The sequence below is a fragment of the Myotis nattereri genome, assembly GCF_964212035.1.
Source record: "Myotis nattereri genome assembly, chromosome: 12".
Classification (NCBI taxonomy): domain Eukaryota; kingdom Metazoa; phylum Chordata; class Mammalia; order Chiroptera; family Vespertilionidae; genus Myotis; species Myotis nattereri.
In genome coordinates, this window is record NC_138087.1 from 77492006 (window position 1) to 77518600 (window position 26595).

The 26595-nt window shown below is 56.7% G+C and overlaps 2 protein-coding genes across 3 annotated transcripts; one reads left to right on the forward strand and one right to left on the reverse strand.

Annotated features, from left to right (window-relative positions):
* Window positions 1–727: 727 nt before the first annotated feature.
* On the reverse strand, window positions 728–20393 carry GOLGA2 (golgin A2). Of its 2 annotated transcripts, XM_081103919.1 has the most exons (28): window positions 20307–20393; window positions 18457–18576; window positions 14276–14356; window positions 11037–11132; window positions 10752–10795; window positions 10571–10631; window positions 10086–10145; window positions 9828–9908; window positions 9053–9091; window positions 8749–8811; window positions 8571–8664; window positions 8366–8472; window positions 7147–7205; window positions 6673–6814; window positions 5413–5502; window positions 5228–5335; window positions 4777–4864; window positions 4067–4404; window positions 3640–3753; window positions 2781–3005; window positions 2616–2691; window positions 2346–2434; window positions 1859–2077; window positions 1666–1768; window positions 1473–1579; window positions 1246–1402; window positions 1015–1152; window positions 728–874 (listed from the first exon to the last, which is right to left on the reverse strand). In XM_081103919.1, exons 1-28 carry the CDS (start codon window positions 20385–20387, stop codon window positions 801–803), a joined length of 3054 nt encoding a protein of 1017 aa, XP_080960045.1. In that variant the 5' UTR covers window positions 20388–20393; the 3' UTR covers window positions 728–800. The 2 variants fall into 2 exon arrangements, with proteins under 2 accessions (XP_080960045.1, XP_080960046.1); XM_081103920.1 differs by lacking the exon at window positions 728–874 and having other exon boundaries at window positions 918–1152.
* A 233-nt stretch (window positions 20394–20626) lies between these two features.
* SWI5 (SWI5 homologous recombination repair protein) lies at window positions 20627–25716 on the forward strand (the record flags this gene model as incomplete). The annotated part of the gene is made up of 5 exons (XM_081103172.1): window positions 20627–20805; window positions 21057–21105; window positions 23355–23476; window positions 24039–24133; window positions 25392–25716. Coding segments are annotated over 5 exons (510 nt in total), but the record flags the coding sequence as incomplete, so codon positions are not given.
* Window positions 25717–26595: the final 879 nt, after the last annotated feature.

A 26595-nucleotide genomic window follows, 5' to 3' on the forward strand; every position in this document is an offset into this window, starting at 1 on the left:
GGAATGATAAAAACCAGGCCCCACGCTTTCCACGGCTACTGGGAAAGCACCTGGATATTTGCAGGTCCTCATCCGGTGAATCCTGCTCTGACCACTAGGGGGAAGGAGCACCATCAGCCTGGAGGGAGAATGTGGGGTGTGGGCGGGCAGGGTGGAGGGACTGAACAAACAGGCCACGGGAGGGCAGGGTCATGGATCGGAAAGCAGCTGGCCTGGAAGTCGGCTCTCTCGGGTGCTGGGATGCTGCTTTCCCTCCCCAGGGTTAGATCAGTCTTCTGAGTCTGGCAGCCATTCGGGCCCCTTAGAGCCCTGTGGCTGACCCCGGGGGTCCCCCAGGCTTCACCAAGCAGCATGTGACAGGTCCAGATCCCTAACATCCCCACTGCACATGCTCAGACACCCTTCTGCTCCACAACGCAGAAGCCTGCCCTCTGCTAGCAGGCCCCACTTCCTGTTCGGTACCCAGGCACAGAACCCCAGACCCAGTGGCCGGAAACAGAAACACACAAGGCACCTGGCTGGCGTGGCTCAGTGACTGAGTGCTGACTTATGAACCAGGTCATGGTTCGATTCCTGGTCAGGCCCAGGTTGTGGGCTCCGTGCCCAGTGTGGGGCGTGCAGGAGGCAGTCGATCAGTGTTTTTCTCTCATTGATGTTTCTCTCTCCCTCTCCCTCCCTCTCTCTGAAATCAGTAAGAACATATTTTAAAAATAAACACACAGGGCAGTATGGCTAAATCCATTTATTCCGAAATAAAACAAATAGAGTCGAATCAACCCCATCCCCACCTCCTTCCTCTGTCATACGTTATCAATAAATAAGTTTATTCTTGCATTATAATAATAATAGGAGCGGCAGGAGTGGGGTGCAGGGACTGGGTGGGCTCTCCCCACCTAGTCCCTGCACCCCATCCCTGCCGCCCCTATTATAATTCTCCGGGGGTAGTGTCAAGTTATCAGATCACCATGATCTTCACGCCAGCATCGCTATCGGCCCGGTAGAAGAAGGGGATGCAGGGGTTCCTGCTCAAGCCTGGGTACTCCTGGGGGCTCTGCAGCTCACACAGCAGCTGCATGATCTGCTGTGCGGTGGAGTTCTCAAGTGCAGCGGGGCCCGGCTCCACACCGTCCGCGAGGCTCACCTCGTGGAGATCTTTTGAGAAGGGCAGGGTTCTGAGTGTTGTGAGAGCTCCCCCTCCCCCCCCCCCCCACCTGCCCACTCACCCTCTCCGAGAGCTCTACTCACCACCTTGGCTATGAGCAGTTCCAGTTGCCTGGGGGGCTGGGGGCGCTGTCGTGGGCTCCCCAGCAGGGTTCTGGGCAGCCCCCAGGAACCTGCCATACCATTCATTCCGCTCACCAACCAGGCGCACCACCAGCTCCTGCAGCTCCAATAGCTTCACCTGGAGAGAGAGGCACTCAGCAGCCACACCCGGCCCTGGCCCCGCCCACAGAGGTGGTCAGGGGCCCTACCTTCATTTCCTCCTTGTCCTTAGCCAGCCGGCTTATGTACTCCTCCTTCTCCCGGTGGCGCTCCTTCAGCACTGCCCTCTGGTTCTGATACAGGGTGATGTAGTCTCCTGCGAAGAGCGGGAGGGCTCAGCTGCTGGGGATCCCCGCCCGCCATACAGCGCTCCCTGCCCCGGGCCCTGGCCTTCCCGCTCACCAATAGTATCTGTTTCTCCAGACAGTTGAATGCAGCGATGCTCCAGCTCCTCAACCCGCTCCTTCAGATCCACGTTCTCTTGCATCACCTCTGTAAAGCGGCTCTGCAGCCACAAAGCAGGGGCAGGGCTCAGCAGCCGCCTGCCCTGCCCATCCCCACCCTCCCTGGCCCTGGCCAGCGGACACTCACTCACCTGCAGCTGGTCCATGGCCACCTGGAGGGCCTGGTGGGTGTCCGCAGGCACGCTGCCCCCCTCGGGGCTCGGGGCTGGGGTCTCCGCCTCTAGCTTGCGCTGGGATGGGGCTGCCAGCTGCGCCAGGTGCCGGCAGTGTAGCTTCTGCTTCTTCAGCTCCCTGCGCAGCTGTGCCCGTTCTTCCTCAGCACTGGCTAAGGCCGTGTTAAAAAATTCCACCTGCGGGCAAGAGGGGCGTGTGTGCCTTTGCGGGGGAATGCTCAGGACAAGCGGGAGGCACAGAGGCAGAGCGGACCGTCCCATCACAGGGCCTCTATGGACACATCTGTGGTTCAGGGATGGGGTGGTGTCTGACCACTGGCTCCCAGGGGAGGTTGGGAATCAAGAGAAGTTAGAGGATAGAAACCAGAGGTGACGAGGGTGTCCGGGAGGGACCTCAGAGGGAGGCAGGAAGGTGGGACAGGAAAGGGCAGGGAGGTCAGCTCACCATGGCCTCTCGGCTACCTAGGTCCTCCGGGACGCTCAGCTTTGGCCGCGGAGCCTCCTCCTCCATCTCCTCTCCATCCAGTCCATCGCCTGTTGGGGGCAGCCAAAGGGGCCTCAGACAACCCCACAGGGAGGTGGAGCAGCCCAAGAAGATAGCTTGGGACCCAGCTCTGCCCCGCTGTCCTAAAGGTCTCTTCTAACTCAGCTCTTTGCTGCTAAAAGTCCCCTCCCCCTCGGGCTCTGGCTTCTCCCTCTGGGCGGTTCCAGTTACCTTCCCCAGGCAGAGCCATGAGGCTCAGCTGGGCCTGTAGCTGCTGGTTCTGTTGGCTGACAGCTTCCAGGAGCCCCTAAGGGGCCAGGAAAGAGCGTGAGAAGGGACACAAGTTGCAGGCCTTCCCACTCAGGGCTGAGGGGCCCAGCACTCCAACTCCCTCACCTGGGTCTCCTGCAACTCTTGGCGGGCCTTCTTGGCCTCCTCCTGGCCCTGAACTTCCTCTTGCTGCTGCTGCTCCATGAGCTGGGAGTGCACCAGGACCTGCTTCTGCAGGGCCTCCTTGTCGGTGGCCAGCTGCTGGTAGGCGGCCACGTACTGCTGCAGGTAGCTCAGGTACTGGTCCCGCTGCTGCTGCAGACCCTGGGCCTCTTGGCTCTTCAGCTCCACCTGCGGGAAGATCCTGGGTGTGAGGGCAAGTGGTGGCTTGCTTCTGAGATCGGCACAGACCTCCTGCCCAGGCCTCTGCCCAGGCCCCTGGCTCCCTCCCTCCAGGGCCTCAGTGACTGCCTCCCTTGTCCAGAGTCCCATGCCGCCTTCACCAGGCTCCTACCTCATAACAACCTGCTTTCTACTTTCACTTTAGGCCACAGGCTCGTGGACAAGCACAGAGCGCCCACCAGTACCTGCTAAGCTGCACACTAAAGGCCTGATACTTCACATGCACGATTCTCGTTTAAGCCTCAGACCTCCATGAGCAAAGTGCTAGTCTCCCTTTAAAGTTAAGGAAGCTGAGCTTGGAGATGGGACGTGAACAGGGACTGGTGGGCTGAGGTTAGAAGCCAGGGCTGACTGCAAAGAGCCGCCCACCATATACCACGTCTCTTCCCCTCTAAGCGAGCTCCATGCCTCCACTGGAGATGATGACCTACAGCACAGGGCTACACAACTGTACAGGTCAGAGGGCAGGGGGCAGGGGGCAATGCAGTCACAGGCTCTGAAGAACAGCTCATCCTTGCCCAATGCCTCCCGCCCCAGAGGCCAGTGCCCGACTCTGAGCCCTTCTCAGCTGGGGCAGCGTTACCGTCTCCTTCAGCTCCCCCAGCTTCTCCTGCAGCTGGCCCAGCTTCTTGGCCAGCTCCTTCTTGACATACTGCTCCGTCTGAAGCGTGCTGGTGATCTCCATATTCTCGTTGGTCTGGACAGAGAGAAGCAATCTGTGGCCACCCAATGCAGCTGGAGACACCAGAATTTGATGTCAACCCCCCCCCCCCACCCAGCTCAGAAGAGAGTAGAAGCAGGGAGGGAATCCCCCAACTCCCCGCTTCCCCACATTCATCCACATGGGCTCCCTGGGTCACAGGATGCCTTCATGGGCTCCATTTCACGTAAGGACCATACCACCCCATTTTAAAGGTGGGACAACAAAGGCCCAGAGAGGTTGAGTGTCTTGCCCGGCAGGAAAGGACTCGGCAAGGGAGGGGGCAGGCTGGGCAAGCAGGGCTGCGCACCAGCCTGACGAAGCTGTCCTGCAGCTCAGCCAGCTGCTCCTTGAGCTCACGGTTCTGGGACAGCGCACGGCTGATGGTGGTGCGGTCGCTCTGCATGTCCTCCAGGATCTGCTTGCGCATCTCCGCCTGCTCGCCCCAGCGCTCGGCCTCCTGCTCCAGCTCCAGCAGTCGCTGCCCCTGCTCCTGATTCAGGCGACTCAGACTTTCATTGTCCTGAATCTGGGCCCGCAGCTGCCCTGTCAGGACCTCCAGTTCCTGCTGAAGCTGTTCTGCTTTGGCTTGTAGCCGCTGTTCTTCCTCCGAGGGCCCTGCCGGGGGCTCCTGGGGTGGGGGGGCAGCTGAGGAGGCAAGCAGACAATAAGGGCCTCTCGCCTCTTGGTCCACAGCTAATTCGGGTTCCTCACCCCAAATCTTGGCTTCCTGCTACTAATCCCCACTCCTATGATGTTCAATCTTTCCAGACACTTTGAGTAGAGTTCTCTACAGTTTCATGCTCAAGACAACTCTGGGCTGACAGTGGGCACTCCACCCCTTTTTTCAGATGGAAACACTGAGGCTCAGAGAGATTGCAAGACTCGGCAGCTCCTGGTATACACCTCTTCCCCTTTGCACAATGTCCTTCCATCTGCCCCCCTCCTCGGGGGCATTCCAGCCAGCCTCTCCAGCTCCCCGACATGAGTCCTGCTCCCAGGTCACCAGCCTCAGCTTACCTATCTGATTCCTCAGTTCGGCCAAGCTGGTCTCCAGCTCCTGCACCTGACCCATGCTCTGCTCCTTCTCCTCCCTCAGCTTGCACACCTGCCCAAAGCACGGAGAGTATGGAGGGAGGGGATGGAGCCATGGCCACGCGACCATCTCCCTCTCTGCCCCCACCTACAAACACACACGTCCAGCCCTGGCTGGTGGCTCAGTTGGGCAGAGCATTGTCCCTATGAGCCAAGGTTGTGGGTTCTATACCCGGTCAGGGCACATGTAAGAATGAACCAATGGTGCCTAAATAAGTGGAAACCAATGTTTCTCTCTCTCTAATTAATAAAATTTTTAAAAATTAAAAAAAGAACACGTTACGCATCTACCTGCACACACACGTGATATGATTCCCATTCCACAGATGCCCAGAAAGAGCAAGTGACCTAAGGTGGGGGCCGAGGGCACACTCACCTGCTCTGACATCTGCTGCATCTTCTGCTGCCAGATGGCATTCTCTTCCTTCAGATTCTCTGCATACTGGTCTCTCTCCATCTGCAGCTGCTTCAGCAACTCCTTCAGCTGGAAGAGCGGGCGCAGAGTCAGCCGGGGTCACCTGGAGCCGTTCTCCTCACACCCCGCCCTCTGCAAAGCCTCACCTGCTCCACGTGTGCCTCCAGCTGCGCCCGCTCTTCCAGCGCCTGCTGTAACTGCTCCTTCCTGTCAGGGGTTTCAGACTGACTGGAAAACTGGATGGTGGAAAATGAGGTTAGATCTGCGGAGCCCCGGCAGTTCCACAGAATGCTCCCCAAAAGGGTCTGAACAACTCAAGGTCCGTAAAGAGCTCTATCCTCACTTTATTAGTACCATGTCCACAGGTTTATATTTACTCAATACTCATTGTCAGCGATTCAGTGAGAGTTCCAAGTCCTCCCAACCTTCCCGCCAGATTCAGTCCTCCCAATCTGGGGTGCCTGTTACAGCTATGTTGTCTTGGGGTTCAGTTACATATGGTTCTGAAACTTATTTCACTTTGCTGCATACAAGATATATTTAATTGTGTAATGGCTGCACAGTAGTCCAACCTATGAATACAGCATACATTCGTCGTACCCTTCCTGGGGGCCTTTCAGATAGCTGTAGCGAGTGAGATTACACACCGGTGCTGGCCCTCAAAATGGAGTGGTTGGGTCAAAAGTAGGAGCAGCCATCTGAACCTCAGAGCACCCTGAGGCCCTGACGTCTCCTATCCCCAGCCGGCCACTTGTCAGACTGCCTATCTCGGGAACAGCAGTCTGCTTGCTGCCCAGGCCGGACCAAATCTGGAGACTGGTGTTTCACTCTGGGGTCCCTGACAACCAGGTCACATCCAGGAGACAGCAATCAGGAGGGTGTATAGCTCAGAAAAGATCTGAGGAAAGACGGGGATTCACACACACCCCCTTTCAAAGTGTCTGCAGGTCTGTCTTGGCAAAGAGTTGAGGCTTTTCCCGTGTTGCTCCGGAGGGCAGACAGACCCAGGGGAAGGAAGTTAGCTCCATGAAGGCAGAGTATTGCTCAGTGTGGAGAAACTGAAGAGGAGGCGCTCTCTGACCCGGGCACCCTGACTACCTGGTGGTTCGGTCCCCCAAGACGAAGAAGACAGACTCAGGGGGCAGCCTGATCAATGTCATCTATAAAACAATGGTTTTCAAACAGGATGCTTTTAAAAACAAAAACGAAACATCCCTAAACCTTAGTTTCTGATTCCACAGTTCAGGGCAGGGCCCCGAGTTGTAGATGGTTATCAAAATCTACAGGATTCTCTGGCAGGACCAGAACAAGGATCCAAGTTTCCCAGCTCCTGGCTGGGGTCACCCACAACGACCGCAGAGGCGCCAGCTGGAGGGGGCGGGGACTCCCTGGGCCCAGCCCCTCACTTGTTGCAGCAGCAGCTCCGACATCTCCAGCTTCTTTTGCAGCTCCTCCACCCTGAGCTGCGAGGCCTCTCTGTCCGTCACCAAGACCCGAAGCTTCTCCTGCAGTTCCGAGTTCTCCTGCTTCAGGTCTTCGTTCGTTTTGCTGTGGCCAGAGGCAGTGGAGGAAGGCATGAATAAAAAACAGCAAGGGTCACTGTGGCAACCAACCCACCCACCGCCCTCAGCACAGAACCGCAGACTAGCGGCATGGGAAGGGACCCGGGATCCAGAGTCACAATGACCGGCCAGAGACAAGGACATGAGTTGCATGAGGTTAAGCACTGAGTCAGCACAGCAGGGACTAGAGCAGGCTGCACGTGTCCAACCAGGACAGCCTCCTCGCGGTGCTACTTGTGTCCCTCCCGCTTCCCAGCACACCACCCGGCCCAGGCCCCCAGCACGCCTCCAGCACCCCCGCCCCGCGCCCCATCCTACTTGTTCTTGTATAACTCCAGCTTTAGGGCATCACGGTTTTTGGTGAGTTCTTTGTTGTGCTGCAAACAATAGAAAGGTGAGGTCAGGTGGGCTGGCAGACGAAGAGTAACAGCAACTTTCTCACATGGAGTCGCACTCCATTTCTCCAAAGCTCTCCCGAGCCCATGTTCTCATTGGCTTAGTGAGAACCTGGTGAGGGTGGAAGAGGCAGGTGGAGCGTCACAGCTGGCTGACAGGCCCGGACAGCGGGTAGTGCTGCCAGTACTACTGCCACCCCTCACCATGCTGAACCCTCCTGAGCACTTTCCCCAGCGCTGTGCTAAACTCTGAATCCTCACAATCACCACGGAAACAGTTACTATCACTGCTCACCTTTTACAGGCGAGCAACACGGGGCATCAGAGGTTAATCCACTTGCCTAAAATCACTTAGAATTATGGCTGAACACTCAGGCCTGGGGTGGGGGCACATTATGGAGGGGGTTAAATTTTTATTGCAATCTTTCATATTTTTAATGGATGATACTGACTCAGCCCCAAACTCAAAAGGCACAGAAGTGACATGTCTCCCAGCCACCCTGTACCTCTCCCCCTGGGATTGTATGAGTCCTTTCAGATGTGACTTACATCACACACACACTTCTCCCCTTCCTACACACAGGATAACATATTAAAAATACTGTTCTGTGCCTAGGACTTGGCCACGGCACACTGCCAGTTAAGGGCAGGGCTGGCACATAGGCTCTGGGCTCCAAATCCAGTGCTCGCTCTGGACAGTACATGCCCAACAACCACAGCAACCAACTCATCCACAGGCTGCTTCTAACAGCCCACACACTTGAAAGCAGTGGGGAAACGGCCCAGCTGCCTGCGGACAGCACCCTCCATGCTCAGAATGGGCCTTGGGCCCTGGCCAGTGTGGCTCAGTTGGCTGGAACGCAGTCCTGTGCACAGAGGGTTGAGGGCTTGATTCCTGGTCAGGACACATACCCAGGTTGCAGGTTTGATCCCTTAGTCAGGCACATACATAGAAGGCAACCAATCAATGTTTCTCTCCCTCTCCCTTCCTCTCTCTCTAAAATAAATTAGAAAACATATCCTTGGGTGAGGACTAAAAGAAAAGAAAAAAAAGAACATTTTTTTTAAAAAAGGGAACTGGAGGCTCACTCCCGCCCCGGAGAAGCTGCGCCCCCAGTGGCTGGGTGGGCGGCCGGGCTCACCCTGTCCGCCTGCTTCTGCTGCGTGGAGACGGCACACAGCGTCCGCTCCAGGTCTCCGACGCGCTGCTGGGAAGACTGCAGGAGACCAGCGAGATCCTCCGCCTCTCCTGGAAGGACAGACACCGAGTCCAAAGAAGGATGGCCCCTCAAGGCCTGCCCGTGTGCCGGGCTGAAGCAGGAAGCAGGACAGGGCGAGGATTCCCACCTGTTTTCTGCCTGGCTGCCTGTTGAGTATGGGCCAGCGCGGTCTGTAATTCTGTCTTCTCGGACACTAGGATCCCTATGGTCTGGATATGAACCTTTGGAAGAAAAGCCAAACCAGTGCTGAGAAAGCGGGACACACACACCTAGGGAGCATGGGGGGCACGCTCCGCCTGGCTCACCTGCAGCTGCTCTCTCAGGGCCCCTTGTTCCTTCGCAAGCTTTTGCTTATATTCTTGCTTCTCCTGCGGGGAGAGAGGAAACACCTCTGACTGGGAGGAGGAGGAATGAAACAGCAAAGAACATGCCCCAGGTGCCACCGATGGCCCAGGACAAGCCCACCAATGAGGCCAGGCTGGCAGGGGGCAGGAGTGGGGGGAGGAAGGGGAGGGTCTGGGGGGGAGGGGTGGGCCCCTTATTTTTCCAGGCTGAGTCCTCCTCCGAGCCCCTCAGCCGTGTAATGAGCAGACAAAGAAATCACATTACTTTTTCTAGTTGATCTGCAATTTCCTGGTTCTGCCGTTTCTGTGGAAAGAATCAAAGGAAGGTGACCGAGGTTGTCCCTTTTACTATGCTCCCCGGACTGAAGAGGGATGGCAGGGACCAGGAATGGCTTTTAAAGGGAGACGTTAAAGCTCCCAAGCAGAGACTTGGGGTCTAGGTGCTTTGCTCCCTGGATCCCTGAGGACCCTGACATAAAGCTCTAGCCACGGGCTTTGAGTGGGAAAGACCCCCTGCCAGCTCGTGGTGTGGCCGGGCACTCACTCACTCACTCACTCACTCACCGAATATTCCAGAGCACAGCCCACGGGACAGGCTCCGTCAATAGCAGATATCGGAATGACAAGCACCTTTCCATCTTGGGTATTTTGAGCTAAAGGAGACTTTAGAAACCCTCTACTTCTACACCCTCAGGACACTGAAGTCCAGAGAGAAGTGACTTGTTCAAGGTCAAAGACAGAGCAAATTAGGGGCAGAGTCAGGGCCAGGACACAACAGTCAAGCTAGTTCTTTCCCTAAATAGTGTCCCCAGGGCAAGTGTGGAGAAGGCTTGACAAGCAGGGGTGTACGGAGGACAGAGAGCAGGCAAAGAGGGCAGCCACAGAGCGAGCCATGCCACATGCTCCGCACCCTGGGGTCCCTCCAGCTGAGGCCTAGGCCCCCCCGCACCCCATTCTCCCTTGGCACTAGGGCTCCCGGCCCCTTTCTTCAGAGCCCCAGATTGGCAGCGTGGAATCAGGGGACCCCACTGGACTCTTACCAATTCCTCTATCTCGCTACTGAGTTGTTTGTTTGTTAGATTGCTGGAATCCAGGGCTAGAGATAGTTCTTGGTACCGGCTCTGAGGCGCATGCAGAGAGGAGGAGTTGGAGGAGGGTGGGGGGAGAGGTAGAGAGAGCAATCGTTAGGGCTGGGGGTGTCCGGGCGGTCTCAGCTGGCAGCAGGGCACCCAGCCCCCTCCGCTGGGGTCCGGAGGCTGGCCTGCAGGGTCACTGAGCCACAGTCCAGGGCCACTCACCTCCAGAGCCTTTATATTAGCAGAAGATGCTAGTCCCTCCCCATTGACGAAGGATGCAGACTAGGAGAGATGAAAGAGCTCACATGGAGATGCTCTCTGTCCCTCTCCACGCCTAAGCCTCCGACTTCCTGTCTTCCCCAGCAACTGGCAAAATTTTATTTTCTGCCTCCTAAGCTGGCCCCCTCCTCCCATAACCCCTTTGTGCCAACCTCTCCTGGTTCTTCTCTCCCCCTCAACCCACCCCTCCCAAGCAGCTCTCATCCTGTGCCTCCTGCAGCAGGATAAAAGGAGGTAACTGATGTCGTGGTCCAACTCCTTCATCTGCAGAGCTTCAAAGAGGCCCGGCGAAGGAACGACTAGCTCAACCTCACCCGGCCGAGTGCCTGCTCCCAGCATCTCCCTCCCTCCTGGGAACCTCTGCCTCAATTTCTATCACAGTTTCTCCTCCCCATCCAGCTCCCTCTGGGCTCCCGGTTCTGGGGTACCTCACATACGAGACCGTTGAGCTGCTGGGAAAGCTGACGCAGGCTCTCGGTAGAAGAGAATCTGGGGGTGAACACAGGAGTCAGGGGTGCAGGAGGCTCGATGGGAAAGAAGGGGTCATGGGCAGTGGCCTGCCCCGACTCCCTCCGCCTAGCAACTGCTGCCCCCACAGGAGACACTCACGTGCTTTCAGACAGGACAAAAGGAACATTTTCAGGATCATAATTCTGTTCGGGAAGAAACGCATGAGGTGAGAACAAGCCAGGGGTGAGGTGAGCCAGCTCATTCTGACAACCTTCCAGCTCCCCAAACTGAGGGAAAACCTGGCCCTGGCCGCCCCCACCCTGGTCCTCAGGAAGGGCGCTTGGCTCCTGGAACGAAGCCGCCTGAAGAAAGGAGGGAATCCACGAGGGCCAGTCTGGGAAGGAAAGGGGTGAAGGCAGCGGGCAGGGGGGAAGAGGCACAAACCTGAGCAGATGAAGCAGCCCTGGGGGAAAGGACACCGCCAGGCGACACGGTGTCATCAGGAGGCAGGGCCGCGGGGGCCGGGTGGTCTTTGGGCGCCTATCGCAGGAAAGAGCAGGGGGTTAGGGGGCATGCAGGGAAGGCTTCTCGCTGCCATGGATGCAGGGTGCGGAGCAGGTAGGACAGGTGTAGCTGCAGTGGAGTGACAGTCACACATGCTGGGAGCCACTCTGGGGTGTGGCCAGGGCTCGCCCAGGGCTCGGGCCACTCTGCAGCCTTCTGGCCGGCCAGAGCTCAAAGCAGGACTGCAAGACGTTCAAGAACAGAGGCCTTGTTCCCCGGAGCGCAGCAGGCAGTGCCAGGCTCCGACCTGTGGCAGCCACAGCAGGTGGAAGGAAGGCGTGCCCACCAGGGAGGAGGGAAGCCTGCCTGAGCCTCAGTGACCCCCACCCTGGGTCCTTGCTGGGCAGAGGGCACAGTGATGGAGCAGCGGATCAACAGCTGGTCAACACCGCTTTCCTCTCACTCTCCTCCCCGCCCTCCCCTCCTCCCACCAGCTACTGGCTGCGTTTGCCCGACTCAGGTCTTTTCTGGGAATGAAGCTTTCCAGCTAGAGGCCTCTCCCTGTTCCTGGGGGTAGAAAGTAAACCCACCCCAACCTCCTAGCTCCAACACAACGACCCAACCAAGAAGCCACCTGAGAAAGCAGAGGAAAGATATCCACCCGCGGGCGGGCTTCCTGAACAGCAACCCTGGACTGATCAGGAGCCATGGAGAAGCCGCTCTCTCTCCCCAGCTGGCCCCACCTGCCTGGCCAGAGCCCCACCCGCCTCTCTCCGGGCTTGGTCCAAGACTCTGGCTCTAGAGAGCTAAGAGGCCAGATGGGCAAAGAGACAGGAAGATGGGTGACAAGCTGAAGCTTGAGGAAGGACAGTGCTAGGGAGCCATGAGCTGTCTAGCCAAGCTGGGTCCCAGAGGAAGAGGCTGCACCTCTGGGGGAGGGGGGGAGGAGCCTGCTCTCTGGACACCTCAGCTCTGGCCTCTGAAAGTCCCAATCTGCCACCCTCCTTAGAGCCAGTGCTGCAGAACCTGGAGGAGCTGTGGTGGAGTTATTTGCATTACTGTCCACTCTGTGACCTTTGGCCCTAGAACATGGTGTTGCCTTGCCAACATGTACAACTGACTCTAATACGTAAGAACAGGGGTTCTGAGCTGACCGGACAGAAGACTTTGGGGGAGGTGGGCACCCTTCCAGCCATGGGCCCCAGCAAGGTCTAGGTCCCTCCTGGCATCTTGGATTCCCACTCATCCCTAGCATTAGACACAAAAAAGCTCAGAGGAGAAAAAGTACGTTTCTAAAGACTTAAATATATACAACTTGACTATTTGTGAGCAACCAAGTTATTTCACAATTTTAAGTCTTATAGCTAAGTATGGAGTTATAAGTCCATGCTTATAAAGAATATGCTCAGTTGGTTGGGCAAAGTCTCATGCACTGAAGGGTTGTGGGTTCGATTCCGGCTCAGGGCACATGCCCAGGTTTTGGGCTCGATCTCCAGTGCGGGGCATGCAGGAGGCAGCCGATGGGTATTTGGCTCTCAGATAGATGTTTTTCTCTCTCCCCTCCCTTCTTCTGTCTAAAAATCAATTTTTAAAAAAGAAAAACAAAACATTATCTACTCCCCTCAAACGTTCCATTCCATTAAAAACATTTTTTTTTAATTCTCCATTATTCCCCATTTCTGGAAATGCTGTATTTCTGCCCGGATACTGCAATCACAGGCCTGCATTACTGCAGTAGAAAACTTAAGTGGGAAACAGTAATTGATAAAGAGAGGATTTAAAAACAAGAAGCCCCAGCTGGTTTGGCTCAGTGGATAGAGCGTTGGCCTGTGGACTGAAGAGATTCCGGTCAAGGGCACATGCCCGGGTTTCGGGCTCGATATTATTAGGGGGCGTGCAGGAGGCAGCCGATCAATGATTCTCTTTCATCATCGATGTTTCTATCTATCTTTCTCTCCCTTCCTCTCTGAAATCAATAAAAATATTTAAAAAACACACACCAACAAAAAGCAAGAAGGGACTATGGGAACCTGCATCCTCATTTCCAGAAGGACAGAAGGATGTGGGCACAGGTCATGTGAATCCCAGCTTCAGGATTCCTTTAGGCCTATGTGCCCTCCCCACGCCACTCGAGCTGACAAGGTGAGTCACAGCACCTGGAGAGACCAGACCAACTGGGCGTGAGTAGTCCTGACGACTGAAATACTCCACCACCAGCCAGCAGGGCGAGTCCCAGCCCTCCACCCCATGCTCCCTCCAACAGGATCTGGCCCCATTTCAGCCCTACTCCTCTGGCCTGGCAGAGTCCCCCAAGGAAGTCAATTAAGGAGGAAGTGCCAGCATCACACCCGGAGGACGTCATCTCCTGGCCCGGTACACACCAGGCTCCCCGCCTTTCTGGAATGTGCTCTGTGTGCTCATAATCCTGGCCGTTACCTGTACCACACCCTTGGCCAGGAACTTCCATTTTCCCTTCTCCATATGGATGGATGTGACCCACCTCGGGATCTTCAAACCAGACCCAAATGCCACCCCCTCCAGCCTCAAGTCCATTTAAAACCAACTTCTTCTCAGCTGAGCATGAGGAATGTTGCCACATTCTCACCTGCCCCTTTCAGCACAGCCTGCCTCCCTCAGCGGGCATTCTACCTGGTTCCTCCCCTCTCTTCTCCGGGGCCCACTGAATATGGTTGTGTCCATATTTGATTTTTACTCCCTTTCTCTTAACCCTAGATAGCTGACTCTCAAACCAAAATTAATCAACCTGAAAAATGACAAACTGCTCTGCCGTCTATTGCTCTTTTGGGAACAGAGGCCCACAGGGCAAGACCTGAAGGTTTGGTTTTATTTAACCTCTTAGTCTGAGAGCACCACTGGCCATTCAAAAACTTGGAAGGTCAAAAAACTCAAAACCTACACACCTGTTCTGGAAGCTATTCCCAAATTACCTTTAACCTTCAAGGTGCATCTCACCTGCTCCAAGGTGATAGAAGAGGTGGGGGAAGAAAACAAACCCAGTCAACCCAGCAGGTGGGAAAGCAGACACAGACAGGCCGAGGGTTAATGACAGCAACAGAAAAATAAGCCAGAGAGTAAAGAACCCCCCAAACCAGAGAAGCCTCGGGGACATGCACAGCTGGGAGGGAACAAGCCAGAGAGGGGGCTCAGCACTGCCTCACCTTCCAATCGTCCAATGGGGAGAGCGCTACCCCATTGGAATGGTTAAGGTCGCACACCAACACCTTCAGAATATCCTGAATCTACAGGAAGCGAAAAGGCAAAAACAAGGGCGGGGGACAAAGAGAAAAGTGGCTTAGAGAGAGGCAAGAGAGTCAGGGAAGGAAGAAGAGATGGGTTCGGGAAATTAAATGCTACAGAAAGAGAAGGGGATCAATACCATGGCCGGCGCCATCTTTCCAGACAGACACTTGCTGCCTTGCCACAGGCGGAAATCAACGCACATGAACAACAGCCCCGAGCGAGGCAGTCACACAGCGTGGAGTCACCTGACCAGTGCAGCTCTGAATACGCCCATCACACCCTCTCCTCAGGCCCAGGATGCCAGGGCTCCAGACCCCACCTCCACTTTAAAAACCAGGCTTCCAAGTAAAGGGTTGCTTGAACAAAAGGGATCACAGCTAAAAATAAGTCTGAAAGACGCTAATCTGATCCAATGATATTATCTCACAGATGAGGAAACTGAGGCCAGGTGGGGGAAGTGATTTTCCTGAGGCCGCCCAGAGGTGGCTCCAGACTCCGAATGCAGCGCCTGGGGCTCCTCACTGTACCCTGGGGCTCTCCTCACCGCTGGGCTCCTCACCGTACCCTGGGCTCCTCACCGTACCCTGGGGCTCCTCACCGTACCCTGGGCTCCTCACCGTACCCTGGGGCTCCCCTCACCGTACCCTGGGGCTCCCCTCACCGTACCCTGGGCTCCTCACCGTACCCTGGGGCTCTCCTCACCGTACCCTGGGGCTCCCCTCACCGTACCCTGGGGCTCCTCACCGTACCCTGGGCTCCTCACCGTACCCTGGGGCTCTCCTCACTGTACCCTGGGGCTCCTCACCGTACCCTGGGGCTCCTCACGGTACCCTGGGGCTCCCCTCACCGTACCCTGGGGCTCCTCACCGTACCCTGGGGCTCCTCACCGTACCCTGGGGCTCTCCTCACCGTACCCTGGGGCTCTCCTCACCGTACCCTGGGGCTCCCCTCACCGTACCCTGGGGCTCCTCACCGTACCCTGGGCTCCTCACCGTACCCTGGGGCTCCCCTCACCGTACCCTGGGGCTCCCCTCACCGTACCCTGGGCTCCTCACCGTACCCTGGGGCTCTCCTCACCGTACCCTGGGGCTCCTCACCGTACCCGGGGCTCCTCACCGTACCCTGGGGCTCCCCTCACTGTACCCTGGGGCTCCTCACCGTACCCTGGGGCTCCCCTCACTGTACCCTGGGGCTCTCCTCACCGTACCCTGGGGCTCCTCACCGTACCCTGGGGCTCCCCTCACCGTACCCTGGGGCTCCTCACCGTACCCTGGGGCTCCCCTCACCGTACCCTGGGGCTCCCCTCACCGTACCCTGGGGCTCCTCACCGTACCCTGGGCTCCTCACCGTACCCTGGGGCTCTCCTCACTGTACCCTGGGGCTCCTCACCGTACCCTGGGGCTCCTCACGGTACCCTGGGGCTCCCCTCACCGTACCCTGGGGCTCCTCACCGTACCCTGGGGCTCCTCACCGTACCCTGGGGCTCCCCTCACTGTACCCTGGGGCTCCTCACCGTACCCTGGGGCTCCCCTCACTGTACCCTGGGGCTCTCCTCACCGTACCCTGGGGCTCCTCACCGTACCCTGGGGCTCTCCTCACCGTACCCTGGGGCTCCCCTCACCGTACCCTGGGGCTCCTCACCGTACCCTGGGGCTCCTCACTGTACCCTGGGGCTCCTCACCGTACCCTGGGGCTCCTCACCGTACCCTGGGGCTCTCCTCACCGTACCCTGGGGCTCCTCACCGTACCCTGGGGCTCCTCACGGTACCCTGGGGCTCCCCTAACTGTACCCTGGGGCTCTCCTCACCGTACCCTGGGGCTCCCCTCACCGTACCCTGGGGCTCCTCACCGTACCCTGGGGCTCCTCACCGTACCCTGGGGCTCCTCACCGTACCCTGGGGCTCTCCTCACCGTACCCTGGGGCTCTCCTCACCGTACCCTGGGGCTCCTCACCGTACCCTGGGGCTCTCCTCACCGTACCCTGGGGCTCTCCTCACCGTACCCTGGGGCTCCTCACCGTACCCTGGGGCTCCCCTCACCGTACCCTGGGGCTCTCCTCACCGTACCCTGGGGCTCCTCACCGTACCCTGGGGCTCCCCTCACCGTACCCTGGGGCTCTCCTCACCGTACCCTGGGGCTCCTCACCGTACCCTGGGGCTCCCCTCACCGTACCCTGGGGCTCCCCTCACCGTACCCTGGGGCTCCCCTCACCGTACCCTGGGGCTCCTCACGGTACCCTGGGGCTCTCCTCACCGTACCATGGGGCTCCTCACCGTACCCTGGGGCTCCTCACCGTACCCTGGGGCTCCTCACTGTACCCTGGGGCTCCCCTCACTGTACCCTGGGGCTCCCCTCACTGTACCCTGGGGCTCCTCACCCTACCCTGGGGCTCCTCACCGTACCCTGGGGCTCCTCACCGTACCCTGGGGCTCCCCTCACCGTACCCTGGGGCTCCTCACCGTACCCTGGGGCTCCTCACCGTACCCTGGGGCTCCTCACCGTACCCTGGGGCTCCTCACTGTACCCTGGGGCTCTCCTCACCGTACCCTGGGGCTCTCCTCACGGTACCCTGGGGCTCCCCTCACCGTACCCTGGGCTCCTCACCGTACCCTGGGGCTCCTCACCGTACCCTGGGGCTCCCCTCACTGTACCCTGGGGCTCCTCACCGTACCCTGGGGCTCCTCACCGTACCCTGGGGCTCCTCACCGTACCCTGGGGCTCCCCTCACTGTACCCTGGGGCTCCTCACCCTACCCTGGGGCTCCTCACCGTACCCTGGGGCTCCTCACCGTACCCTGGGGCTCCTCACCGTACCCTGGGGCTCTCCTCACCGTACCCTGGGGCTCTCCTCACCGTACCCTGGGGCTCCCCTCACCGTACCCTGGGGCTCTCCTCACCGTACCCTGGGGCTCTCCTCACCGTACCCTGGGGCTCCTCACCGTACCCTGGGGCTCCCCTCACTGTACCCTGGGGCTCTCCTCACCGTACCCTGGGGCTCCTCACCGTACCCTGGGGCTCCCCTCACTGTACCCTGGGGCTCCCCTCACCGTACCCTGGGGCTCTCCTCACCGTACCCTGGGGCTCCCCTCACCGTACCCTGGGGCTCCTCACCGTACCCTGGGGCTCCTCACCGTACCCTGGGGCTCTCCTCACTGTACCCTGGGGCTCCCCTCACTGTACCCTGGGGCTCCTCACCGTACCCTGGGGCTCTCCTCACTGTACCCTGGGGCTCCCCTCACTGTACCCTGGGGCTCCTCACCGTACCCTGGGGCTCTCCTCACCGTACCCTGGGGCTCTCCTCACCGTACCATGGGGCTCCTCACCGTACCCTGGGGCTCCTCACCATACCCTGGGGCTCCTCACTGTACCCTGGGGCTCCTCACTGTACCCTGGGGCTCCTCACTGTACCCTGGGGCTCCTCACTGTACCCTGGGGCTCTTTTGCTGGCTGTTCTCACAGCCTGGCTTCTCCTGGAGACTGGGGATGAGAAAAACCACCAGATAAGCAGGACCAGTAGCAACTACCCTTTACTGGATCTTTACCTCACACCAGGCCCTATATTAAGGGATTAATATAAAAACAACAATGTCATTTAAGCTTCATAAATGTAAGACAATATTACCCTGATTTTACTGATGTGGAAACACAGGCCCAAATAGCTTAAACAATTTGCCCCAAACCATATTCCTAGCAGAGGGAGGGGGAGAATTAAGAATTCAAGCCCGGCCATAGTGGCTCAGTTGGTTGAGCATCATCCTGTGCAATGGAAGCTTGCAAGTTCCATTCCTGGTCAGGACATATACCTGGGTTGCAGGTTCGATCCCTGATTGGGGCACATACAGAAGGCAACCAACAGGTGTTTCTCTCTCTCTCTCCCTTCCTCGCTATAAGCATGTCCTCGGGTAAAAATTTTTAAAAAGGGGGGACAATGGGGAGAAAATGGGGGACATCTGTAATACCCTCAACAATAAAAATTAATTTAAAAATAAAAAGAATTCAAACTCAGAATTCTTAACCAGTACTAGATACTCCTTCCACAATCTTTAACCTCTACCCTCTACTGCTCCCTGAGCACCCTACCCCCAGAAGCCAAGACTCACATCCTCAGGCGAATGACCATCAGCAGTGGTTGTCTCGGGGCTACTGCCATTTTTAACCTTCTTTTTCTTCTTAGCTCCTGACGGAGCACCAATGCCTCGCTGCTGCTGGAATTCTCTCAACTGCAAAAAGGAAAAGCGGTGAGACTCATGACAGCTACAAACCCCTGGATTTACATCTCACAGTTTAAAAAATACTCATATTCACCATCTGATTTAATGCTACAACCACCCTACAAAGTGTTGCAATTCTTCCCTAATGACTGAAGAAATGGACTAATAACAAAGCTTTTAAAAAAAAAAAAAAAAAGGCAGTAATAGCATTTAAACTAAGTCTTCTGACTCTGAGTTCTGGGGGTTACGCCATAAATCAGTAGCTGCCAGGGGACAAAACCAGAGGTAGAAGGGGTTAACGTTTAAGTGATCAGACATAAGGACCCTTCTTCATGCATCTGTTGGAGATGTACACCACTGCTTCTCAAACTTTTGCATCAGTGTAGCTTAATGGCAGAAGGCAGTGAAGGCGCACCCCTAGAGAATCTGGGATGGTAACAGAAATAAGACAACCCAAGCACCATTTCAGAGAAGTCTATTATAATCTTACAAATCTACGTAAATGTCATCCCTAAGTATTCTATATATATAAAAGCCAAAGCAACCGAACAAACCAGTCGACCAGTCACTGTGACGCACACTGACCACCAGGGGGGAAGACACTTCATGCAAGAGCTGCCCCCTGGTGGTCAGTGGGCTCCCACAGCCAATCTCCCACGGTCCCTGCCCCCACCAGCCGGCCAACCTCCCATAACCCCGATTGGCCCTGATTGCCGGCCAGACTGAGACCCATGTGTGCACGAATTCATGCACTGGGCCTGTAGTATTAAGATAACAGGCTTTTCCTCTCTCAAGAGAATCCAGCAAAACTGGTGCTATTTCTCCTGCGGCACTCAGAGCACTCCATGTTGAGATGAGGCTTGGGAAAGATTCCCAGCTGTGAAGTGCAGTGCTCCGCAGAGGATAAGCAGATCTCACTCCAAAGAGCACTGACTGCGGGCCAATATGATTCCAGAATCATAGGGAATTAGAACATGAGTTACGAGAATTCAGAATAAAAATTTCAAAGTCTCTCTGGAGAGTTAGAAACCTGGGAGAAAACCAAACTAAACAAAACACATTCTCCCCATCGACACCCAGAGATATGGTCAACGTTTCGAGCTCACCAGTGCAATGCAGGCTTTTCACGCTATCAATGTCTACGGATGACGTACAGGCTGGAGCCAGGGAGCCTGAAACCTCTCTGACCTAATAAGTCCCATAGTCCCGAGTCCCCTTGAAGCTGGAAATTTGGGCCGTGACCAGAGAACCGGAAAGGGGATGAAAACACTGGGAGACTGGGTCGTCACATCAAACACGGGGCTTAGGGCGATAATGACAGTTTCCAGGGGGATTGTGACATAACTACATTCCACTCTTCCCAACCGACGCCCGAGTCGTCGCTCCGCGCTGGGGGAAGGGAGCGCCGGGCCCGGATCCGGGTCCCTGGAGATAGCAAGCCCTGGGAGCCCTGGGAGCCCAGGAGGTCCGGTTCTGGGCGGCAGGAGGCGAGGGCCGAGCCTGGAGCCGGGAACCTCGGGGGTCACCAGCCCAAAGTCACCCGGAGCGGACAAGCGAGGGCGGGAGCTGGGCTGCGGGGGGTGGGGGGGCGGGGCTGGTGAGAAGACTTTCGGGGGGACGCCTAGGGGCGCCCGGGGTCTGGCCCCGTGTGCCTCTAGAGGCAGCACAGACCCTGACGACGGTCCGGCCGTCAAGGGACCTTGGGCTAAGTCGGGGAGCCGCGACTCGGCGCCTTTTACCTTTTTCCTGGCCTCCGCCAATTTTTTCTGTCGGACTTCTTCCGACATCTCGGGAAGGGGAGGGAGACGGGGGGGCCACATCACCGCGATCCCGGAAACCACCTCGGAATTGCTTCCGGCAGCCACCGCGCATCTTGGCGAAAGAAGCTGAAAAGGAGGGATCAGAGCGATTATAGGCAGCAGCTGCGTGGGCGTGGCCTTAGTGCTTCAATATCACTGGTCTATGAGAAAGATGAAAGCGAAGGGGGCGTGGCCAGGCCGCCTCCGGCCGGGAGGAACAGGCGGAGTCACAATGAAATCTGTCTCCGCCCACCTCGGGGGGGGCGGGGCCCGACCTCGCCGGGTGCGCGCGCAGCTCTCTGTGTGGCGGTTCCCGGTCTCCGTCGCAGGACCTTGCTTACCTGGCGGACCTGAGTGGCCGCTCTCCGGCCCCCGACCTGGACCCTCCTGCACTGCAGACCCCCCCTCAACGGGGGCCCCGGACCCCAGGACTCAGGAGGTGGGCTAGGAGCGGACAGCAGGGGATAAGCTCATCCCTTCACATCCCTTTCCCGACTCCCCACTTTCCACAGACCCCCACCAGCCCCTCCGCACCCGCCATCCTCTCGGGATCTCCCCTTCCTCGGGGATCTCTCCCCTGACCCCGGGAGCGTATCTGCCCCGTCGCTCCTCCCACACCCCACAGTACCCCTTCTTCCCGGAGCGCATCCTTGTTCCAGTCAGCCATGTCTCCCCCGGATTCCTCTCCAGGACGCAGCCAGGACTTTCCAAAAGTTGCCGCGGGGCCTTCCGATCCCCTGTGAGTATGCCTGAGCCCCGGCCCCACACTCTCGCCCTCCGCCCGGTAAGGCCCTGCTCTCCCGGCCCCCCGGAAGGCCTCCCCCCAGCCCGCTGGTTCTGCGGAGAAACTCCAGGTCATCTCCCGGTCCTTCCCCTTTCCCTCGTGCCCTCCAGGCTGCAGACAAGAGGCATGTGCTGTCCTTGTCAGGGGCACCCAAGCGGGCTCTGTCTCTCCCCGTCCCTGACACAGCCGGATGGATGGTGGCTCCTTTTCCACACCACCGTCCCCTCCCCCCCCACCCCCCCCTACCCACACGTAAGCCACTCGGGCCCCTCACACGGGCCGGCTCTCCTGTCTCAGGGCATTTGGATGCTCTGTCCTCCCTCTGGGATGCTCTTCTTCCAGCTTTTTGCCAAGCTGATGCCTACACATCCTTGACAATTGAGTTTCCCCAGAGCAGCCTCGCCCCCACTTCTGGCTCAATCCAGCGACCGTGTTGGACATCCCCTTAGCACACTGTACTTCAGCTTCCACGCACTTTCCCACCTTGTGGTTAGTTGATTACTAATTTGTCATTCGCTCGTTCATTTGGCCAGTGGTATGGCGTGCCTACGATGTGCCAGGTATGGTTGTTGTAGACGCAGTGCATTCGGCAGTAAGCATAACAAAGTCCTTGCCCTCGTGGCGTTTACACTCTAGTGATGTAAGGCCAACAGTGAAAATAATCTATACACTAAAAGCCTAAGCGACTATTGCTGTGGAATGACCAGAACAACCGGTCGCTGTGATGTGCACTGACCACCAGGGGGCAGACGCTCAGTGCAGGAGCTGCTCCCTGGTGGTCAGTGCACCCCCATAGGGGGTGCGCCTCTCAGCCAGAAGCCGGGCCAAGGGCTGGTGAGCACAGTGGTGGTGGCCGGAGCCTCTCTCCTGCCTCTGAGGCAGAGCTAAGGAGCAGCGAGCTGAGCAATAAGGAGCAGTGAGCAGGCGGGCGGTAAGGAGAGAGGGCTCCCAGACAGCGAGAGGGCACAGGCTGGGCTGAGGGACCCTCCAGTGCACGAATTTTGTGTACCAGACCTCTAGTATTATCACTGAAAGGCATGACTTGTCAGATGTCATAAAACATCAGGACAAAGGGATAGTGAGTGGTTGAGGAGAGGCCATTTATTTTTTAAGATATATTTTTATTGATTTCAGAGAGGAAGAGAGAGATAGAAACATTAATGATGAGACAGAATCATTGATCAGTTGCCTCCGGCACAACCCCTCCTGGGGATCGAGCCTGCAACCCGGCCATGTGCCCTGACTGCGAATCGAACTGTGACCTCCTGGGTCATAAGTTGACGCTCAACCACTGAGCCACACCGGTCAGGCGAGGAGAGACCGTTGAAATGAGTGGTGAGAGAAGCCCTTTATGATGAAGCGTGACCTGTGAGTAGGACCTTGAGTGAAGATCTCTGGAGGAAGAACTAATGGTTGGGAGTTTTCTGTTTGGGACGAGGCTATCTGTTCCATGAAAGCAGAGGGTCAGGGTTGCTGTCTTCTCAATCGCTGAACCCCGGGAGCCTTGCCAGTGCCTGGAAGATGGTGCCTACTCACTCTTTGGTGACTGCCCGTCCTAAGAATAGGAACCACATCTTCCTTGGTCTCTTTCTCCATCATGTGTAGACCGTTGATCCAACACCCGTTTCCTGGAGATAAACAGTGCACCAGGCACTGGCCTGTGCAGCCTTTGGAAGCAGAAAGGCAAAGATGGACTACAGCCACAGACTGTAGACTCTGTTATCTAAGAGATTATAAACCCAGTGACTTCGCCAACTAGAGAGAAGAATCCACATAGACCTGAGGCCAGGATAGGCCCTTTGGTTAGAATTGGGTTTGGCTGGGAGTGAAAGAAAACCCAAAATAGTGGTGGCTTAAACAGTCTTCAGGGACCCAGGCCTCTGTCTTATTCCACCACATCTTCAACGTGGCTTCTACCTCATCATCCAAGATGCTGTTCACTCCATGTTACTTCCACATTCAGCTGGCAGGAAGGAGGAAGGCCAGTTCCCAGGCGTAGCATACACCTTTTCTGATTAAGTTCCACTTACCAGACTCAGTTATAGGGCCACATCTACTTGCAAGGGAAGCTGGGAAATGTGGTCATCTTTGGGGTTGGGTGGTGGCTATTACCAAGCAGAAGCAGGGAGTGGCTGCCGGGGGACAACTTCTGGTTCTGAATGTGGAAACGGCCAGTCCAGCTAATGGCTATTTGTGCCACTCAGCGGCCATCTTCCAAGGGTGGCCAGGCTGATGGGGCCCGCGAGGATTCTCCGCACCTTGACATTCAGAAGCTGAAGGAGAAGAGGGACGTGCTGGACAAGGAGATCTCCCAGTTAATATCCGAGTAAGTCTGGTTGGGTTCCTCGCTGGACTTAACTTGCCCAGTGACTGCAGCCCAGTCATTCCTGCTCAGCATAAAGACAGAACTGCTCCGCTAGAGTCAGGCTGCCTCAGCAGCCTCTCTCGGGGCCCACATTATCTGCCTCCGCTTCGTCTGCACCCAGCCTGCTTTCCTCCCTGCAAGCGGGGTTTTCAGTGCCCGGGGGAAGCTGGTTCTTCCGCAGCTCCTGAGTTTCCCAGCCCCTTGCTCCAGCCGCACGGCGCAGGCTGAGCAGCTGTTGAAAGTGCGTTTCACACTGGAGGGGTTTCTGACTAGCACCCATGTGCCCATCGGTGAATCCCTCAGCCGTGGCCAGGGTCACACAGGACCAGTGTGGTTGGTACAGGGAGCCTTTGCCAGGGACGCATCCCGTTACTGTCAGCTTTAGTGGGCAGGGTCTATCCTGCCTTCTCTCTGTCGCAGTGCTGAGCACCTGGTAGGCCCTTTGTGAACATTTGTTAAATAGATGTTACTCCCTGAACCTTGGGTCCTCATCAGCTTTCTCTTTCTCCATCCCTCCCCCCAGAGGCTACAGTGTGGATGAGCTGGAGGACCACATCTCCCAGCTCCACGAATATAACGACATCAAAGATGTGGGCCAGATGCTGCTGGGCAAACTAGGTGAGCGGCGGGCTCCAGGGAGCAAACAGGCTTAGAAGGAGTCCCTGCTCCCCATCAGTGGTTGGATTTTCCTCCTGGGCTACTGTTTGTTTGTTTTTTTCTTTTAAAATTTTTATTGATTGACTGATTGTTTTGAGAGAGAGAAAGCGGGGGGAGGGGGGCGGGGGGGGGGAGAAAAAAATAAATCGATTTGTTGTTCCACTTATTTATGTATTCATGGGTGATTCTTGTATGTTCCCTGAGCTGGGATCAAACCTGCAACCTTGGCATATCAGGGTGACACTTAACCAACTGAGCTACCCGGCCATGGCCATCTCCTGGGCATTCTAACTTGCCAACCCTCCCGTCCTTCTCAGCTGCCCCGCTCCCTGAATGCCCCTGCCCCAGGGAGGGCTTCTCTGTTTCAGTCAGGAATGGGTCCCAAACGAGGGGAAAGAGAAACAGGATGAGGGAATTATCGATGGTGAAGAGGAGGATGAGCAGGGCAGGGAGAAAGCAATGCAAGGTGACTGTGCCTAGTGGTTAGGACATGTGCTTGCTAGATGGACCCCAGCTTGAGGCCTGTCCTTTAGGTCCCAGGAGCTCGAGCAGGTGGCCTGTCCGCTGTCGCTTGCTCAGTGAGTGTTTACTGAGCACCTGCCCTGTGCTGCTCTACAGGCATGGGGACACTTCGGAGAAGTGCACACATGAAAGGCTCTGTTTTCATGTGACTTCCGTGTCCGTCCATGTTGGTGGGGAGGGGAATGGTCACTAACTAAGGAACACAAAGGAATTATAAAACGTGTTAAGTGCCATGAAGGAATGAATCAAAGGGCAGAGATGGAGAGGCAGGAACAGGTGGCAAGTGGGGGCGAGGGGAGGTCAGGGGAGGCCTCTGAGGGTGAGCCCATCCCATGGGAGGAAAGAGGGCCTTTGAGGGAGCAGGAGGAATGTCACCAAATGGCCAGGGCAGGCAGCGGGGCCAGGCTAAGGAGGCCGGGTTTGCAGCAGGCGGGTTTGCAGCAGGTGCTGCATAGACGCAAATGTGCATTTCCATTCTCAGCAGATGGCTCCAGCTGCTCTGGGTGGAGAAGAGATTGGAGGGGAGCTTTGTTTGGCTCCTCTGCAAAGTGGGGTAAGGGTTCAGTGAGCCTAGTTTGGGATGGCCAAGCAGGGGGTTATCTTGGCAACTGGGGTAGCAGGAAGAAGGTGCAGGAGTGGGGGCTGGGTGGTCAGGGATGTGGCCATTCTCCCACTGGACATTTATCCTTCCTTTCAGCCGTGATCCGAGGTGTTGCCACCAAAGAGTTGTATCCAGAATTTGGCCTGGACATGAGTGACTGAGCGGAGGCTCCCAGCGCCTTGTCCACGGCCACTGGGACGGGCGATGTGGCCATGAGAAGTGTGAGCGCCCAAGCAGCGCACCTCCAGGCTTTCCAGCAAGCACGTGTCAGCAGCCCTTTTCCAGTGAGCCCGCCCGAGGCAGGAGGGAGCCCAGGGAAGCAGAAGGTGTGTTTCCAGCTCCAGGACTCCCGAGTGGCCCAGTGACACCTGTGCATGTATGTACGTTGTCCTATTTGTAAATAAACATGTAGATAATCTTGATGTGAGTCTGGATACTGTCCCCCTCCTCTGATAGCCCGTCTCACCTGGGAGCCAGCCTGCCTTTGTTGGAACAATCTTATGTGAGCCGGGCACTGTGCTAAGTGCTTTATGTCCATTATCTCAGATGCTAAAACCCATCCTATGAGGATTTAGTTTTGCTGTCCCCACTTTTCAGATGAGGAAATTGAGGCTCAGAGAGGCAAAGTGACTTGCCCAAGGTCACACAGCCAGTGAGGAGCAGAACAGGGATTCGAGCCCAAGTCTAACTCTGAAGCTGGTTTGCAATGCTGCCTTTCTGGGTTGGGGACAAGCAAGTGAGAGCTGAGAGTGAAATAGCAACATTGAGAAGATTTCTTACCTTGTAAGCTGATCTGCAGAATGAGGGTTCCGATCCCTAACTGTAACCTCTGCCAAGCGAGGGTGAGCTGTCACTTCCTCACTGGGTGTCGCTTACCGTGACCAGCTATCCCTGGCAGGTGAAACTGGAGTGTCGCAAGTGCTCCGTGCAATCCAGAACGACAGGCTTTCGCACCAGACCTGCTAAGAGTTCTGACTGTTCCAGCTGCCGCTCTGGCCCTGTCGTCTGGGCATTCACATAAGAGTTCAGATGTAACAGCAGCCCTTGGGGACAGGCTGGCATGAAGTGAAGTAAGAATAGTTTCTAAAAACCAACCAATCAAGGAAAATATATTTAAAAAAAAAATTTCAAGTCAATTAAATTGCTCCCAGGAGCAGGGAGCCACGATCTCTCGGTCTCTGCTCACCTGCCAGCAGGAGGTCAGGGAACGAAGAAACAATGACGTGTTTGATAAAAGGGGTTCCGGGAGCACATTTGAGTGGCACCCAACCTGGGACATGGAGAAACTTCCCGGGAGAAG